This window comes from Rhinolophus sinicus, chromosome 18, assembly GCF_057876585.1.
Source record: "Rhinolophus sinicus isolate RSI-liver-muscle chromosome 18, RSI-T2T, whole genome shotgun sequence".
NCBI lineage: Eukaryota > Metazoa > Chordata > Mammalia > Chiroptera > Rhinolophidae > Rhinolophus > Rhinolophus sinicus.
Window position 1 is genome coordinate 26,865,833 of NC_142518.1, and position 19,596 is coordinate 26,885,428.

Sequence of the window (19,596 nt, forward strand, 5' to 3'; positions counted from 1 at the left end):
TCTTTGTCCTCACATTCATTCTTCACCCTAGCTTTGCTGTGTACTCTTCTATATGGTGTATTAAATACAATTGCTAGAGTTTCCGACATCTAGATGCTAACCCAGTTCAGCCAAAGAAGGCACCAGTAGGACATTAGACCCTGGGAAATGAGAGTGTCCAGAATTTTTCTCCTTCCTCTCTTTATCAGGTGGCTTCCGCTTCAACTGTTGTATCTTTCCTTGATTCCAGCCCCCATCAGATTAACCCAAAAGGTTTCCAGATCCTGTCCTGCTCAACTTCTAGGCTCCAGTAGCACCATCTCTTCTATTTGTCCTACTAGTTTAGATGTGGCAGTTACTTCCACAAGTTGCTAAACATTGATCTTCCTGATTCTCCCATTTGTTTCTGCGTCACTTCTATAACCAATTTCCTGCATTAAATGCTGTTGATTTATATATTTAAACTAATTGGATAATCCCTTACTGTTACAGTTGGTCAATTATGTTAATTGATTTTTGTTTTTAAATTGTCCTTCCATTCCTAAAGAAAACTCAACTCTGTCACTAGTATTCTCTGTCACTAGTCTTTGTGTTTCTTCTGTTATTAATAAACAAAACAGCAAAATACCCCTGGACCCTGAAACTGCATCTAAACAAATTTTTCTCCTCCTCTTTACAGCTTACACAAGATAATTTTCTCCACTCAGTAGTGTTTACATATATTGTAAAATCTTAAGCATGTAAATGCTCTACAGGACCAAATATATGAAGCAGATCAAGTGGTATTCATAGATATATTTATTGCCTTTAAACAGATTTCTAGAACAAAGAAAATATTTGAAATATCCAAACATTTAAAAAATGCTAGAGAAGGAATGGAAATTTAAGCTTAAAGGAAAAGGTAAGAAATAATGAAGATAAATGTAAGTTCAAAAGTTAGAAGACAGTAGAACTAACTCACGAAAGACAATTCTTACAAAAGAGCTGATGACACATAATTGTATAATATGTTATTAATTACAAAAGAAACAGAAATAAGTGATGTTAATTAAACATTGTTGTATAAAATATATGTGCAGAGAAGATTTAAATATTATAAGAGAACACTAGAAATATGTTATAACAATACCACAGGATAAACAAGTGGCAGACAAGGAAAGACTCTTACCTATAGGAGAATTTCAGGTATTAAAAACGAATGAGAGTACTAATTTGTACTTTCTAATTCCTTCACGTTCTCCCTGATCCTAACCCCCTTTCATTTGGAACCTCTCAGAGACGTAGGAAATTTTTCCTACGTCTCTGAGTCTACTTCTGTTTTGTTTGTTTGTTTATTCTGTTCTTTAGATTCCACATGTAAGTGAGATCAATATGGTATTTGTCTTCCTCAGTCTGACTTACTTAGCATAATATTCTCTAGGTCCATCCATGTTATTGCAAATGGTAAGATTTAATTCGTTTTTATGGTCGAGTAATACTCCATTGTATAAATGTGCCACAGCTTCTTTATACAGTCATCTATAGACGGGCATTTTGGTTGTTTCCATATCTTGGTTATTGTGAATAGCACTCAATAAGTGTAGGGGTGCATATATTTGTTCAAATTAGTGTTTTGAATTTCTTTGGATAAATACCCAGGAGTGGAATTGCTGGGTCATAAGGTAGTTCCATTTTCAATTTTTTGAGGTACCTCCATACAGTTTTCCATAGTAGCTGCACTAATTTGCAATCCCACCAACAGTGCACGAGGGTTCCTTTTTCTCCACATCCTTGCCAACATTTGTTGTTTGTTGATTTATTGATGATAGCCATTCAGACAGGAGTGAGGTGGTATCTCACTGTGGTTTTTATTTGCATTTCTCTAATGATTAGTAGTGTTGAGCATTTTTTCATAAGTCTGTTGGCCATCTGTATGTCCTCTTTGGAGAAATGTCTCTTCATGTCCTCTGTCCATTTTTAAATTGGGTTGTTTGGTTTTTTTAGTGTTGAGTTGTATCAGTTTTTTATACATTTTGGATATTAACCCCTTATCAGATGTACCATTGGCAAATGTCTTCTCCCACTCAGTAGGATAACTTATTGTTTTATTGATGGTTTCCTTTGCTGTGAAAGAACTTTTTAGTTTTATGTAATCCCACATGTTTATTTTTTTTCTTTTGCTTCTCTTGCCTAGGGCGGGAGGGATATATCAGTAAAAATATTATTAAGGGTAATGTCTGAATTTATTTCCTATATTTTCTTCTAGGAGTTTTATGGTTTTGGGTCTTACATTTAGGTCTTTAATCCATTTTGTTATAAGTAATTGCAGTTTTTGCAATTATTTTTAACCTTTTAAACTGCAACTACTTTTTTTTTTAATTGGGGTATATTGGGGCACAGTGTGTTTCTCCAGAGCCCATCAGCTCCCAGTGGTTGTCCTTCAATCTAGTTGTAGAGGGCGCAGCTCACTGGCCCATGTGGGAATCAAATCAGCAACCCTGTTGTTCAGAGCTCGTGCTCTAACCAACTGAGCCATCTGGCCACCCCTTCTTTAATCCATTTTGAATTTATTCTTGTATATGGCATAAGAAGGTGGTCCACTTTCATTTTTTTACATGTGTCCATCAAGTTTTCCCAGCATCATTTATTTAATAGACTGTCTTTACCACAATGTAAATTCTTGCTTCCATTGTCATACATTAAATGACCATATAGGCATGGATTTATTTCTGAAAAACAGTATGGGGAATATAATCAATAACGTTGTAAAGATTACGTGGGGTGCCAGATGGGCACTGGACTTACCAGGGAGATCACTTAATGGTCTGTGTAGATGCCTGACCACTGTACTATACACCTGAAACTGAAGTTGAATAATATTGAATGTCAACTATAATTAAATATCTATATTTAAACATATATACCAAATATATATGTATGTGTGTATATATATATATTAACTAGAGTTAATAATGCTGTATTGTATATTTGAAAGTTGCTAAGATATATATATATATATATATATATATATATATATATATATATATATATGATATACCAAATATTAGATTGGTGCAAAATTAATTGTGATTTAAAGGGTTAAAAATAATTGCAAAAACCGCAATTACTTTTGTACCAACCTAATATATATATATATATATATATATATATATATATATATATATATATAATATAAACTAGAGTTAATAATACTGTTGCTAAGAGAGTAGATCTTAAAATTTCTCATCACAATAAAAACATGTATGTGTATGTGTATATGTGTGTGTGTATATATATATATATTATATATGGTCACAGGATGTGGAGTACAGCATAGGGAATATAGTCGATGGTATAGGAACAGCTATATAGGATGTCTAAGGGTAATAGATGGGAGGGATTATCACTTTGTGAGGGGTGTTAATGTCTAATTAGTACATTGCTTTGTACACCTGAAACTAACAAAAAATAAATAAAAATGTTACTACCATATTATCCAGCAATTCCACTTCTGGGTATTCATCCGAAGAGAAGGAAAACGCTAACTCAACAGGATATATGTATCCCTATGTTCATTGCAGCATTATTTACCATAGCCATGACATGAAAACAACCGTATTGTTCATCAATGGATAAATAGAGAAAAATGTGGAATATGTACACAGTGGAGTATTATTCAGCCATAAAAAGAAGGAAATCTTGCCGTTTGTGACAATATCAATGAAACTTGAGGGCATTATGTTAACTGAAATAAGTCAATATCGATGAAACTTGAGGGCATTATGTTAACTGAAATAAGTCAGACAGAGAAAGACAAATACCAGGTGATGTCACTTAATGTGTAGAATCTAAACAAACAAAATCTGAACTCATAGATACAGAGAACATATTGGTGGTTGCCAGAGGCCAGGGTGAGGGGTGAAGGTGGTCAAAAGCTACAAACTTCCAGTTAGAAAATAAATAAGTCCTATGGATGTAATGCACAGCATGGTAACTAGAGTTAGTATCATATTGTATATTTGACAGTTGCTAAGAGAGTGGATCTTAAAAGTTCTCATCACAATAAAAAAATTTTTGAAACTGTATGGTGATGAATGTTAACTAGACTTATTAAAAAAAAAAAAAAAGAAAGAAATGAGAGAATTATCATTCTACATCCCATAAATGGGAACAGATACTGATCAGATCAGGTCTGGCTTCTACTTACAACTATTGATAATCACTATGCTGACTCAGTTAAATAGGATACATTGTATTGTTTTGTGTAAACAAAGTATATATCTCAAAACTTCAAAGTATATGTCTGAAAGTATCTATGAAAAATTATTTATTATAAATATACCTTTAAATTTGAATACCCAGGGGAAATGCTACCTTTTAACAAAATATAAATTATGAAATAATGCCATTAAAAACTGAAAATTGTAATCAACAATTATAAGTGGAAATTCTAGGTCAAAGCCACCTAGATCAGATCAGATTTGGAGGCCAGTTGCACCATAAAATCAGGCAAAAACTAATCAGTATCTTATATAAGCTTTACCAAATCATACAAAAAGATTTGAAATTACTCCACACATTTTAAGAAGCTAGCTCTCCTTAGATACATACCAAATAGATGAGAAGACCAAGAACCAAGAAAAGAATATCTGAGCCTAACCCACTAGACTGTTCAAAACTGGAATGGAAAACATAGCCAGAGATAACAATAGAAAAGTAAATCAGATGTATGAAAAATGCAAAGAGCAAGATAATATTTATCATGCCCATATGATTTCTACATATTCAATGGTCAATAACCTCAAAACATCAGCGGCTTTGAAAATCATTTCAGTCCTTCCCTGTACAAAGTAAATTTTTTACAACAAATTTTACATGAGACTAAATCTGACTGTTGAAGAGAAGGAATAAATCAGCGTGAGTTTTCTCTGGCAGCCCACCAGCTGTCCTGGCCCCTGCCGGCCTTGTGCTCCACTTCCACATTAAGGCTGGACACAACCCATTCCAAGCTCTGCAAGGGTTGCGGTAAGTAAACTCGTCAAGAGTTTGTTGGGATGGGGCATTTCCCAGGAGGCCTTAAATCATGAGAAAGTAGCCCAAAAGAGAGAACCCCCATAAATGAGGACAGAGGAGACCAACACCAGAGAATAAATGTTGTGTGTTCGGGGGGTCTCACAGAGATGTGACATGACAGCATCTGCTTTCAGCCCTAAAAGGCCGAGGCAGTGTGTCAGGCGGAGGAATCCCCTCAGTTCCTCTTCAGGATTCTCAGGGCAATAAGGACCTTGGAATGAGGGGCACAACATTGACTCAGCAAACGGAGGAATCCGAGGGCCTGGCAGAAGTCACAGTGAGGACTGTGAGCGAAGATCGGCAAGCACTTCCGCTATGAAACTGAACAGGGTGCGCAGAGCCCCGCCCCTACAGTTGGCTGTGGAACAGATGGGTGTGACCGGAAGTCCCGCCCCCTGACTTCCCCTACCAGTTGCGGCTGAGAGGACTTCGGTCTGAGGCACCGCGGATTCTAGTCAGTGGGAAGTGTCCCTGTGCTTCCAGAGGTCAGGTGAGACTCCAAATGAGGACTGAGGGTAGCACCCACGACAGAAAAGAGGGGGCCAACTAGATAAGAGCCCCAACCCCACCCTGGGAGGCCCCGACAGGGTGGGAGGTGACCTACGCCATACTTCTTTGGTGAGCTGACTGAGGGCAGGGCCTTCCTGTGCGAGTGGAGGTGGCTGGGGAGAGGGTTCAGGGGAGGGGGGCGGTAAAAGTCTCAGATTTGCCAGTCTTCATGAAAAGGCCCCTGAACGAAGACTGAGGAGACCACCCACCTCAGATAGTGGCAGCGGCTTCTCTGAGCCTGGGCCGTCTCTAGCCCTGGGAGGCCCCAGGAAGTGGCGGCCTCGGGTGGCTCCAGGCAGCGTTGGCCATAAGTGTTGCTGTCTGATTTCTGCCTCCGGAGTCTGAGGGACGTGAGCCTTCAGGCTGAGGTACGAGGTGTCATGTCTGCAAAGGAGGGAGTCCCCGGCCCTGTTGGAGTCCGAGGGAAGACCCCGGTAAATTCTTAGGGTTCCAGAGACCCCGCGGCACAGGGTGTGGCACACTGTCTAGCTCCCTTTTTCAGCCCTGGTAGTCCTGTGCATGAGGTGCCTCCTCACTTCCATTTAGGACAGAGTTGGGGCCTCTATTGTAAGGCGGGTAAAAGATGGCAGCGGGCATGTGCCCTATCTGTATCCAATTTGAGGAGCACCTGCGAGGTTTGTGGGATAAACCAACCCATGGCAGAGGGGTCGCTAGCCCTTCCCCTGCTGTCAGCCCTGAGAGGCCCAGGGAAGGGATGGCAGCCAGAGGAGACTCCTCCATTACTACTCTAGGCCCTGGAATGTGAAGAATTTGTTTGGACTAGATAGATTATTCAGTGGAAGGAGAGTCCCAGGCCTTGACAGGCATCACTGAGTTATATCTGATGGACAAACTCACCACATAAACTGGTAGCTCCACAGATCATAGGGAACCCTTGGGAAGTCCCAAGCAGTGATAACAAGATGAAACACCCAATCACTCTTCCATGGTGCTCACTGGGAAGTGAGGCCTTATTGTGATGGGCAAACTCATGTCAAAAGGAGAAGTCCCAGACCATGCTGGGCTTTCAGGTGTAGACGCCAAGACAAGACCATTTCATTTCTTACTTCCCAGTTGTCTCAATGAGAATTTTTTTGGCAGGGGAGGCCTGAGGTATCAGAAGGTGGGGACTGAGGTCTGACAAGTAGCCAGAGTAAAGACTGAGTGAGGACTGAGAAAATTACCCATCCTATAAGTCAAGAGCCAAACATAATTCTGCTTAGCCCTACTGTCATCCCTGGGAGGCCCTGAACAGAGTTGTGAGGCTGAGATACCACCTTACTTCTTGCTCCTTGAGCTATTGGTGGAAAAGGTTGTTCTGTGGAAGCGATGTATGATCACAGGACCTATCATTAGGGGAAGGACCCTAAGTGAGACTGATGGGAAAACCCACCCTAGAACAGAATAAACTCAACAGAGCCCTATCCTGCTGTCACACTTGAGAAACTGTGGCTGTAATACCCCCTTAATTCATCCTCAATGGTCACAGAGACAAGACCACTTAGTATGAGGGAGCAACATCATGTCAGAGGGAAGGAGTCTTATATACTCTCAAGTGTTAAGCTGCAGACCTTATGTGAGCAAAGAGCTGACCATCCACTTGAGTAAAGATGGGACCCCATGGTAACAACCCTGCTCCTATAGTCATCTGTGGAAGGTCCCAGACAAGGATGGCCTGTAGTATCCACACCTCACTTCATACACTGGGGTCCAAGGGAGGTGGCAGTATTGGTCTGAAGGGGCCAGGTTGAGATCAGCAGTGGACAGAGTGACCAGGCAGTCCAGGATTCCACATGGAGACACAGAGTAAGGACTGAAAGGAGATGTGATTTGGTCTTAGGGGGACAGCCTCTTTTAGCATGGGGGAAGTGACCTAGACCCTATCGAATGCCTAGTAATCAACCTGAATGGGCACTGAAGGGACCACTCTCTTTAGAACAGAAATGGTTCTATGGAACCCAACCACATCTGTCTGTTGTCATCCCTGAGAATTCTCAGCCTGGTTGGCTGGCTGCACCCTGAGGAACATTCAGAATTTCTCCTTCATGTTCTTGGGGGACACAGGAGCTCAGGAGACTTATAAGGCCCCATAGAACTGCCAGGAAAGATCCATGGGAGGTGGTTTTTATCAGAGCTACCACAGTTGAACTTAGCAGCTGAGGCCACTCATATCTGCCTTCTTTCCCTTAGGCAGTGACTCCACAGTGCCTGCCTTCTTGTGCACACTCCTCATTAGTGCAACCCACAAAAGTCGTCATGGCTTTTCGTCAAAAGAATCCACAATGCTCACACAGTGAGATGCTGGGCCTGGACATTGCACAGGTCTCCCAGGCTCTGGAGGAGACCCATCTCTCCTCCCATCTTACAATGCCTGGCAATTCAGAGGGGGCTCCTGATGCTGGCATACCTAGTGCTCCTGAGGGTGTTCAGAGTTTCCCCTCATCTTCCACTGCTGTCAGAGCCAACTCATCAAGCAAATCGTATGCAGGCTCCAGTAACCAAGAGGAGAAAGATGGGGCCTCACAGGCTGAGCCAGACCCCAGGAATGTGCCCATAGATGCTTTTGATAAGAATGTGGGTTTGTTGGTGAATTTCCTGCTGCTCAAGTATCAAATGAAAGAGCCAGTAACCATGGCAGATATGTTGAGTGTCACCAAGGAGTATAAAGACCACTTTATTGAGCTCTTCCTGAGAGCCTCTGAGCGTCTGGAGATGGTCTTTGGCCTTGATGTGAAAGAAGTGGATCCCATCAACCACTACTATGGCATCTTCATCAAAATTGGCCTCACCTATGATGGGATGCTGCATGGTGAAAAGGGCATACCCAAGACCGGCATCCTGATACTTATCCTGGGTGTGATCTTCATGAATGGCAACCGTGCCACCGAAGATGAAATCTGGGAAGTTCTGAATTTGACGGGGATATATTCTGGGAAGAAGCACTTCATCTTTGGAGAGGCCAGGGAGCTCATCACAAAAGTTTTCGTGGAGGAAAACTACCTGAAGTACCAGCAAGTGGCCAACAGTGATCCTGTGCAATTTGAATTCCTGTGGGGCCCAAGGGCCCATGCTGAAACCACCAAGATGCAAGTCCTCGAGTTCCTGGCCAAGGTTAATGGGACTGACCCAAGTTCTTTCCCATCGCAGTATGAGGAAGCTTTGCAAGATGAAGAAGAGAGAGCCCATGCCAGAATTTCAGCCATGGCTGTCTCTACCTCCATGGCCACTGCCAGTTTTAGCGCCAAGCCTAGCAGCTTCTCCCACACTTAGGGAAGTCAGGGATAGTTTCCTCATGCGTTGTTTGAAGAGGCAGTTAGTATTCATAGAATTTAGGTCTGAGATGGAGCTGAAAGGGAATGCAGCACATGTATATGCCTGTGTTCCTATTCTGTATGTGTAACTTGAAAATTTATTCTTTTATTTTTTGACATACAAATTATTCAAATGGTTTTTTAGTGTAGATTTAATTAACTTCAAAATCTCCAAGTTTACGAATGATATTGTTCACATGTTTAATGCCCTAATGAGGTTTCATAGGAAGAATTTTGTTGTTTTTGAAAACAATTTGTAAAACCATCAAATGTCATCTGGAGTAAAATATAATATGGCATTTCTATAGGCATTTACTGGAAATGTGAAAGAAATCAGTTTTAAGATAGCTGGGTTCAGGAAATAGAGCTCAAATAAAAGATTGTCAATTTATTGCCAACATATACCTTTTATTTTTTGTTTTATAAATTTAAATGCTATATGCCTGAATTTGCTTAACTTGTTTGTGAATGTGTAAGCAATAAATGTTGATAAATTAGATCCTTTGCTTGCTGTTCCTTTTATTCCCCAAAGTTTATTGAAAATTTGCTATCTTGAAATTACCACATTAGTCCTCGAGATTCTAGGATAAGTAAGGCCTAGGACCTGCCCTTATAACCTTTACTTACAAAATTGGCAATTCTGTAATAATAATGTTAGGTTATCTTCTAATATTTAGAGATCAAGTGTAAGAAGAAGTTAGCAAGTGAGTGGAGGTGTTCCGTTTGAGACTGTCAAGCATAAATGCCCTGGGGCAAGGAAATTGGAGGCTTGGGGAAGCTGGAATTCCTTCAATGAGATTTTATCTTATGTTAAATTTGGATGTAGAGCAAGAAGAGGCTGAGGGCATGATGATCAGGGATCAGATCTACAAATGGTGGGTCTCAGAGTTTAGACTCGAAAACCTGGAGTGGAAAATTGTTCTTCACAGTTACTTTGGGGTCATGGTTTAAAAAGAGAGAAATCTCCACGGGGGCAGGAATGGATATTGTCCTGTGACCTTGCCTGTGTGCCATTGCAGACTAAGTCTTTTATACACATCATCTTCAAGGAGTTTTTGAAAGGTAATAGTGACTTTCCTGAGGTGAGATACCTTAGAAACCACTGAGTTAGCATTTGTTGCCCTGGGCTGGGAGAGCCAGAGACTACTCCATTTAAGGGATATTTTAAATAGGTTATTTTCAGTATAATTTGTCATAGTTGAAGAAATGCTTATTGTTTTGATGGGTGTGAAATTAATAAAAATAGGTGTGGTTTGAATGGAACAGAAGCTAAGGCAGTGAGGGATTCATCGTTGAAGAAATTCTAGGAATTTCACGTTGGCATCCAGCTGGAGAAGAATTTCCTTCCCTATTATTAAAGAACACAACTTTGGAGGATATATATTTACCATGGTTTACTTGCTAAGCAGCATTTTGGTTGATCTGATATTCCATGTCCTATAGTGCTGTATGTTCTATGAAACACTGGAGTTTTAAAAATCACCTAGGTGAAGGTCGTAGGGTAGGTGGTCAAAATCATCGCAGTAATAGCTGCCATTCATTAAAAACCTAAGGTATGCCGGTACTGTGCCAGATGCTTTACATGTATTGCATTCTTTCCAATAGTAAAATATGAGAGGGCTTATCAGATTCTCAGATGAAGAACCTGTGAGTTACAAAGCTTGGGAATGTGCCTAAGTTCACAGGTCTGATATGTGACAAAGCCAAGGCTAGACTTCGGGTCTGAATTCTTCTAGAGCTCACTCTGCTCCACTCCTCCAGCCTATGGCCCACTTTCTGTCTCTTGATTCATTTCTCTTCTCACTACTCCATAATGCCTCTTGGAATTAAAAGACCTTGAACCCAAAGTGCTAAAAGGACATGTAAAGAAGAAAGGTAAAAATGATGACTACAATTTGGGCATTTTCTGTGGGCTTCATATACCTGGGATATGGCTGCACTTAACCCCAGACAGCTGACCTGGCCAAGGGGCTGGCTTTTTTTTTTTTTAATTAGAGTTTATTGGGGTGACAATTGTTAGTAAAGTTACATAGATTTCAGGTGTACAATTCTGTAATACGTTATCTATATCTCACATTGTGTGTTCACCACCCAGAGTCAGTTCTCTTTCCATCACCATATGTTAGACCCCGTTTACCCTCTCCTAGAGCTCCTCCCCCCCCCATTACCCTGTGGTATCCCATAAACTATATGTCTGTGAGTTTTTGTTCCTTCATTTGTCTTGTTCTTTTGTTGTTTTCAGTTTTATATACCACACATCAGTGAAATCATATGGTTCTCAACTTTTTCTGTCTGACTCATTTCACTTAGCATTATAATCTCAAGATCCTTCCATGTTGTCACTAATGGTACTATTTCATCTTTTCTTACTGCCGAATAGTATTCCCTTTATATACCACAACTTCTTTATCCAATCATCTGTCGAAGGACATTTTGATTGTTTACATGTCTTGGCCACTGTAAATAAAGCTGCAGTGAACATTGGAGCACACATGTCTTTATGGATAAATGTTTTCAGGTTTTTTGGGTAGATACCCAGGAGAGGGATTGCTGGGTCATATAGTAATTCTATTCTTAATTTTTTGAGGAACCTCCACACTGCCTTCATTAGCGGCTGAGGCTGGCATTTTTGTCTAGCTCCAGCTCTTTTGTGTGTAGAGGTTCAGAGTATACCATTTTGGCATATTATTATGAATTAAAAGTACTTGAGAAACAGTACAGAAGGGAAGAGACAAAGCTGGTAGTGCACATATTCTTAGTGCAAAAATTCTAAAACGGCAAATCACAATCTCCACCTTTATAATATTCCTTTATAATTCAGCCACATTCTCCGAGATAGCCACAATTAACAATCTAGTGTTTTATTTTAAAGTTAATTCTAGGATTTCTCATGTGAATGTGTTATAAAAATATATTATGATTTTAAAACAATGGGTATTGATATACATCTTATTCTGCCATTTGTTTTTCCCACTTAACATGAATGCACTGAACATGAATTTCTATGACAATACATATATAGATACACTTCACTATTACAACTGCTCCCATAGCATAGGTGTGCCAAAATTAATTTAACCATTTCCTTCTGATGGACACATAATTTGTTTCCCATTTGTTGCTATGACTTACAGAACAGAAATTTTAATATTTTTTTAAATAAATTTTATTGGGGGATATTGGGGAACAGTGTGTTTCTCCAGGGCTGATCAGCTCCAAGTCATTGTCCTTCAATCTAGTTATGCAGGGCACAGCTCAGCTCCAAGTCCAGTTGCCGTTTTCAATTTTAGTTGCAGGGAGCACAGCCCACCATCCCATGTGGGAATTGAACTGGCAACCTTGTTGTTAAGCGCTCACGCTCAAACAAACTGAACCATCCAGCCGCCCCTCCGGCAGCTCAGCGGCAGCTCATTGTCTTCAATCTAGTTGTGGAGGGTGTAGCTCACTGGCCCATGTGGGAACTGAACCAGGAACCCTGTTTTTCAGAGCTCACGCTCTAACCAACTGAGCCACCCGACGGCCCGTAGAACTTAAATATTAATATGACTTATTGGACTAAAGTCTGTCGTTCTGATAGCAAGGTAGAAACTGGGTTAAAGTGGACAGTGTGTGAAGATTGTAAATTTGTATAAATATTGCAAAAATTATATCCCAAAAACACTCTTCCAATTCATAGTCTCACAGCTTAATGCATGTGAATACCATAAACACACACACTTGTATTTTAGAAATCAAAAGTGCTTAATTTGAGAAACAAGGATTTGGTCAAAATGACCAGTTGACAGGGAATGAAGCCACATATGACACTTACGCTTTTTGAGGGATGACAATCTGGGGAAAGAGCAATGCCCAGGGTCCACAAGAGAGATCACATGTAAATTCAAGTCCAGAGGGCCAAGAGCAGGCGGGTAGTCAGCATTCTGAATCCAGAGTTCAGTGTATGATGGAGAAAGGACCAAAAGGAGTGAAAGTGGAGAATCCGGGTGGAGAGTCCAGGACAATTCACATGAATGGGCTTGGGAAATTTCTGAATTACCACTAATAGCTAGAAATTACATCAAAATGGTGGTGTGAGGTGAGCCTCTTGAAATCACCCCTGGAATTTACAACAAATTGAACAGCTATAACTCCACGAAGGACTCCCTGCACAGCAGACAGGCAAGAGGAAGAGGCTCACTACTGAATTCACCAAAAGGTGGGCAAATTGCGCGAGCAGGGGAGGAGGGAAGAGGTGCAGAGACGGGGCCGTGCAGGACGCACACCTAGCTCAGTGCTCCAAACTCACTGCATCCTAGAACTACCGCAGCTGCAGGAGAGGGAAGAACTCGGACTGCTAGGGCTCCGTTTATGGCCCACAGGGCTGAGGAGACAGCATGTAACACGGCTGAACCCAACGATCACGGCAGAGACCACAGAGCAAAGACTGAGGGAAGAAGGCTGAAAATGGTGGTTTAAGCCCTCACTGCTGCAGAGAACGGAAGTCTTAGGCCCTGGAAGAAGGCTAAAAATGGTGGTTTAAGCCCTCACTGCTGCAGAGAACGGAAGCCTTAGGCTCTGAGACTAGCCGCCCCCTCCTTACCCTCCAGAGCTTGCCCCGCCCCCACCTGCCCAGTGCTAGAAGCAGAAGAGAAGCAGTGTCAGAAGAAACGAACAGAACATTTGCAGTTCTGAGAACTGTGGTCCACAGACACAGATTCGCAGCCCAACTAGTTCCAGCAAAGTGGATGGAGATGTGGAAGAAGGACTGGCTGTGGTGGTGGTTGCCACCATTGCTCTGGGCCACCTCTCACAACTCACCCCACCCCTGTCTCCATCTATCTGGGCGATCCCTGCAAGAGTAAACAGAACTGCTGAAACACACGGGCTCTGAATCTGGTGCAGGAAGAGCTTTGGAACTTCAAAAGTTCTTGGCATCACCAGAGGGAAGAGGCGCCCTATGACCCAGTTGAACTGTTAACACAGGAGAAGCCCACCTTCCAGGGAATCCCCCCATTGTGTGAGATGCTAGAATGGTGCAGAGAAAACAAAACACTACAATGTGAGAGAAATAAAAGGCTGCAGTTGGAGAGAAAATAAAACATTCAACCAACACATACTGGAAAACAAAAGAAACACATCTGACTATCAACCTATTACAGAACCCACTCCTGTAGATGTCTAAGAAGAGAAACAATAAATCATTAATTGCCATGAACAACAAAGGCAACAAGACAGCTCAAAGAAAATGAAAAGTCTCCCGAAAATGAACTTAAAGATATGGAAATATGTGCATTAAATGAAAGAGAATTCAAGATTGCAGGTCTGAAAAAACTAAACGAGATGCAAGAAAACACAGAAAGGCAATTTAATGAACTCAGAAACACAATCAAAGAACAATGTGAACATTTTACCAAAGAGATTGAAATTTTTAAAACGAACCACATAGAAATTCTGGAGATTAAGAACTCAATAGAAGAAATGAAGAATGAAATAGCCAGATGAGGTAGTCGAGTTGACCAGATGGAGGAAAGAATCAGTGACATTGAAGATAGAAACCTGGAAATTGCACAGATGGAATAAGAAAGAGACTTGAGACTTAAAAGAAATGAAAGAACTCTACAAGAACTTTCTGACTCCATCAGAAAGAGCAATATAAGAATAATGGGCATACCAGAAGGAGAGAAAGAGAGAAGGGAACAGAGAGTATATTCAAATAAATAATTGATGAGAACTTCCCAAACTTGTAGAAAGAACTGGATCCTCGAATCCAAGAAGCAAATAGAACACTTAATTACCTCAACCCCAACAGGCCTTCTCCAAGGCACATTGCATTGAAGCTGTCAAAAATCAATGACAAAAAAAGAATCCTCAAGGCAGCCAGGCAAAAGAAGACAGTAACCAACAAAGGAAAGCCCATTAGATTATCATCAGATTTCTCAGCAGACACTACAAGTCAGGAGGGAGTGGAACCAAATATTCAAACTATTGAAAGAGAGAAATTATGAGACAAGAACAATATACTTATCAAAGATGTTCTTTAGATATGAAGGAGGAATCAAGACCTTTCCAGACATACAGAAGCTGAGGGAATTTTCTAATACACGACTTGCACTACAAGAAATACTAAAGGAGGCTATTTGAACAACAGGGACAATTTGTGGCAACGAAAACATAAAAAGGGGGAGAGTAAAGGCCTGAACTGGAATATGGGAATGGAGAAAGTAAGCATGCTAAAGAAAATGGAATACTCTAAACATCAAACTTTCTTTTACATATAACTTAAGGGTAACCACTCAAAAAAAAAATCCAGAACTGAAATATGTACTGTAATAAAGGAAGAAACAGAGGGAAACATCATAGAATACCACCACGCAGAAATAATAGACAACAACAAAAAGGTAAAAAAACAATGGAGACACAGTCTTACCAGAAAACTAAAGATAGTATGATAGGAAATCCTCACATATCAATAAACACCCTAAGTGTAAATGGACTGAACTCACCAAGAAAAAGGCACAGAGTAGCAGATTGGATCAAAAAAACTAAACCCAACCATATGCTGTCTCCCAGAAACACATCTCAGCTACAAAGACTAGCATAGACTCAAAGTAAAAGGGTGGAAATTGACACTCCAAGCAAATGGTATCCAGAGAAAATCAGGTGTAGCTGTACTGATATCAGATGAAACAGACTTCGTGGTGAAAAAGGTAACAAGAGACAAAGATGGACATTTCATAATGGTAAAGGGGACTATACAACAAGAAGACATAACAGTCATCCATATTTATGCCCCCAATCAGGGAGCAACGAAATATACCAAGTAACTACTAACAGAACTAAAAGGAGAAATTGACCAAAACACAATTATACTAGGGGCCCTAAATACATCATTGACAGCTGTGGGTAGATCATCCAAACAGAAAATAAATATTGAAATAGCAGCCCTAAATGACACATTAGATGAAATGGATATAGTTGACATTTATAGAGCACTTCATCCTAAAACATCACACTATGCGTTTTTTTCTTGTGTACATGGAACATTTTCAAGGATAGACCATATATTGGGACATAAAACTAACCTCAGCAAATTGAAGAAGGTTGAAATCATACCAAGCATATTCTCTGGTCACAAGGCTTTGAAATTGGATATCAACTGCAAAAAGAGAGCAGGAAAACCATAAATACATAGCGATTAAACAGCATACTTTTAAAGAACGACTGGATCAAATGAGAAATTAGAGGAGAGATCAAAAGATACATAGAAACAAATCAGAATGACAATACATCGTACCAAAATATTTGGGATTCAGTGAAAGCAGTTTTAAGAGGGAAATTTATATCATTACAGGCCTATATCAAGAAACAAGAAAAATCCCAAATAAATAACCTCACGTTACACCTTAAAGAACTAGAAAAAGAAGAACAAAGGAAACCCAAGGTCAGCAGAAATAGTAAAAATCAGAGCAGAACTAAATGAAATAGAGAACAAAAAGACAATTGAAAAAATTAATGTGACAAAGAGCTGGTTCTTGGAAAAGATTAACAAAATTGACAAACCCTTGACTAGGCACACTAAGATAAAAATAGAGAAGACACTAATAAACAAAATAAAAAATGAAAAAGGGGAAGTTATCACAGATGCCACAGAGATACAAAGGATCATCCAAGAATAGTATGAAGGACTATATGCCACGAAATTCAATAACCTAGAAGAAATGGACAAGTTCTTAGAAACATATAGCCTTCCAAGGCTGAACCATGAAGAACTGGAAAATCTAAACAGACTGATCACCAGTAAGGAAATTGAATCAGTCATCCGAAACCTTCCCAAAAGCAAAAAACTGGACCAGATGGCTTCACTAGTGAATTCTACCAAACTTTCAAAGAGGATCTAATACCAATCCTGCTCAAACTCTTCCAAAAAATTGAAGAAGAGACAGTACTCCCTAACTCCTTTTATGAAGCCAACTTACCCTGATACCAAAACCTGGCAAGGACAACACAAAAAAAGAAAACTACAGACAGATATCTCTGATGAATACAGATGCGAAAAGCCTAAACAAAATTCTAGCAAATCAAATGCAACAATGCATTAAAAAGATTACTCATCACGACCAAATGGGATTCATCCCAGGCGCACAAGGATGGTTCAACATATGCAAATCCATCAATGTGATACATCACATAAACAAAACAAAGATAAAAAATCATATGAGTATATCAATTGATGCAGAAAAAGCATTTGACAAGATACAATATCCATTTTTGTTTAAAACATTGAATAAAATAGGTATAGAAGGGTTAGAGTTAACATAATAAAGGCCATATATGACAAACCCTCAGCTAATCTCATAATGGTGAAAAACTGAAGCCCTTTGCTCTACATTCAGGAACATGACAGGGCTGTCCCCTATCACCTCTGCTTTTTAAGATAGTGTTGGAAGTCCTCGCCAGAGCAATCAGGCAAGAGAAAGAAATAAAAGGCATCCAAATTGGGAATGAAGAAGTTAAATTATCACTCTTTGCAGATGACATGATGCTGTATATAGAAAACCCTAGAGACTCCACCAAAAAGCTATTAGAAACAATCAACGAACACAGTCAAGTTCCCGTCTACGAAATCAATGTACAAAAGTCCATTGCATTCCTATATACTAACAATGAAATCTCAGAAAAATTAAAAAAAACTATTCCTTTTGCAATTGCAGCAAAAAGCATAAAATACCTAGGAATAAACTTAACCAAGGATGTGAAAGACCTATATGCTGAAAACTATAAGACATTTTTGAAAGAAATTGAAGAAGACACAAAGAAATGGAAAGGCATTCCGTGCTCATGGATTGGAGGAATCAACATAGTTAAAATGGCCATATTACCCAAAGCAATATACAGATTTAATGCAATCCCCATCAAAATCCCAATGGCATTTGTTAAAGAAATAGAACAAAAAAATAATCAGATTTGTTTGGAACAACAAAAGACCCCGAATAGCCAAAGCAATCTTAAGAAAAAAGAACAATGCTGGAGGTATCACACTCCCTAACTTTAGCTTGTACTACAGGGCAACAAAATTCAAACCAGCATGGTATTGGGAGAAAAACAGATATATAGACCAATGGAATAGAATCGAGAACTCAGAAATAAAACCACATAAATATGGACAAACAATTTTTGACAAAGAAGCAAAAAACATACAATGGAGAAAAGACAGCCTCTTCAATAAATGGTGCTGGGAGAATTGGATAGCCACGTGCAAAAGAATGAAACTGGACTGCTATCTGTCACCATGTACCAAAATTAATTCAAAATGGATCAAAGACTTAAGCATAAGACCTGAAACAATCAACTGCATAGAAGAAGACATAGGTACTAAACTTATGGACCTTGGGTTCAAAGAGCATTTTATGAATTTGACTCCAAAGGCAAGGGAAGTAAAAGCTAAAATAAATAAATGGGACTATATGAAACTTAAAAGCTTCTGCACAGCAAAAGAAACCATCGACAAAATAAAGAGGCAGCCAACACAATGAGAGAAGACTTTTGCAAACAGTGCCTCTGATAAGGGGTTAATATCCAAAATATACAAGGAACTCATGCAACTCGACAACAAAAAAACAACTCAATTGAAAAACGGGCAGAGGACCTGAAGAGACATTTCTCCAAAGAGGACATACAAATGGCAAATAGACATATGAAAAAATGCTCAACATCACTAATCATCAGAGAAATGCAAATCAAAACCACAATGAGATATCACCTCACCCCAGTCAGAATGGCTATCATCAACAAGACAAATAGTAACAAGTGTTGGAGAGGCTATGGATAAAAAGGCACCCTCATACACTGATGGTGGGAATGCAGACTGGTGCAGCCACTATGTAAGGCAGTGTGGAGGTTCCTCAGAAAATTACAAATAGTACTACCGTATGACCTAGCAATCCCTCTCCTGGGTATCCACCCCAAAAATCTGAAAACATTTATCCATAAAGACAAGTATGCTCCAATGTTCATTGCAGCTTTGTTTATGGTGGCTAAGACATGGAAACAACCAAAATGTCCTTCAATAGATGAATGGATAAAGAAGTTGTGGTATATATGCACAATGGAATACTACTCTGTGGTAAGAAAAGATGAACTATGACCATTTGTGACAACATGGGTGGATCTTGAGAGTATAATGCTAAACAAAATAAGTCAGACTGAAAAAGCAGAGAACCATGGTTTCACTGATATGGGTATACAAACTAAAAACAACAAAAGAACAAGACAAAAAGAAGACAAACAAAAACTCATAGACTCAGACAAGAGTTTAGTGGTTACCAGAGGGGGCTGGTAGATGAGCATCAAAGGGATCAAATATATAGTGATGGGAGGAGAACTGACTCTGCATGGTGAACACACAATGGGATTTATAGATGATGTAATACAGAATTGTACTCCTGAAAGCTATGTAACTTTACTAACAATTGTCACCCCAATAAACTTTAATTAAAAACAAAACCAAAAAAAAACAAAAAAATGAAATTATATGGTTACCTGAGTGGGGAGGTCTACTGAATGAAAAGACTTGGAACATGCACCATCCCATAGAAGTCCCCCACCTACTGTTAGACCATGTATAGCTGTCTCCTGTATCATCCAGTAATGTTACTGATGGATTCTGGGAAAGCTACATGTCTTGACCACACTAGTGGTCACCGAACCTTTACCAATGTATCATGGC

At 39.7% G+C, this 19,596-nt stretch overlaps 1 protein-coding gene across 1 annotated transcript; it reads left to right on the forward strand.

The window, feature by feature from the left end:
* Positions 1 to 7,836: 7,836 nt before the first annotated feature.
* On the forward strand, positions 7,837 to 8,850 carry LOC109460281 (melanoma-associated antigen B16). The gene has a single exon (XM_019755532.2). It carries the CDS (start codon positions 7,837 to 7,839, stop codon positions 8,848 to 8,850), a length of 1,014 nt encoding a protein of 337 aa, XP_019611091.2.
* Positions 8,851 to 19,596: the final 10,746 nt, after the last annotated feature.

What these genes read in the sequence shown, in the direction of transcription:
- LOC109460281 (XM_019755532.2), top strand. Translation starts at nt 7,837, where the DNA reads ATGGCTTTTCGTCAAAAGAATCCACAATGCTCACACAGTGAGATGCTG.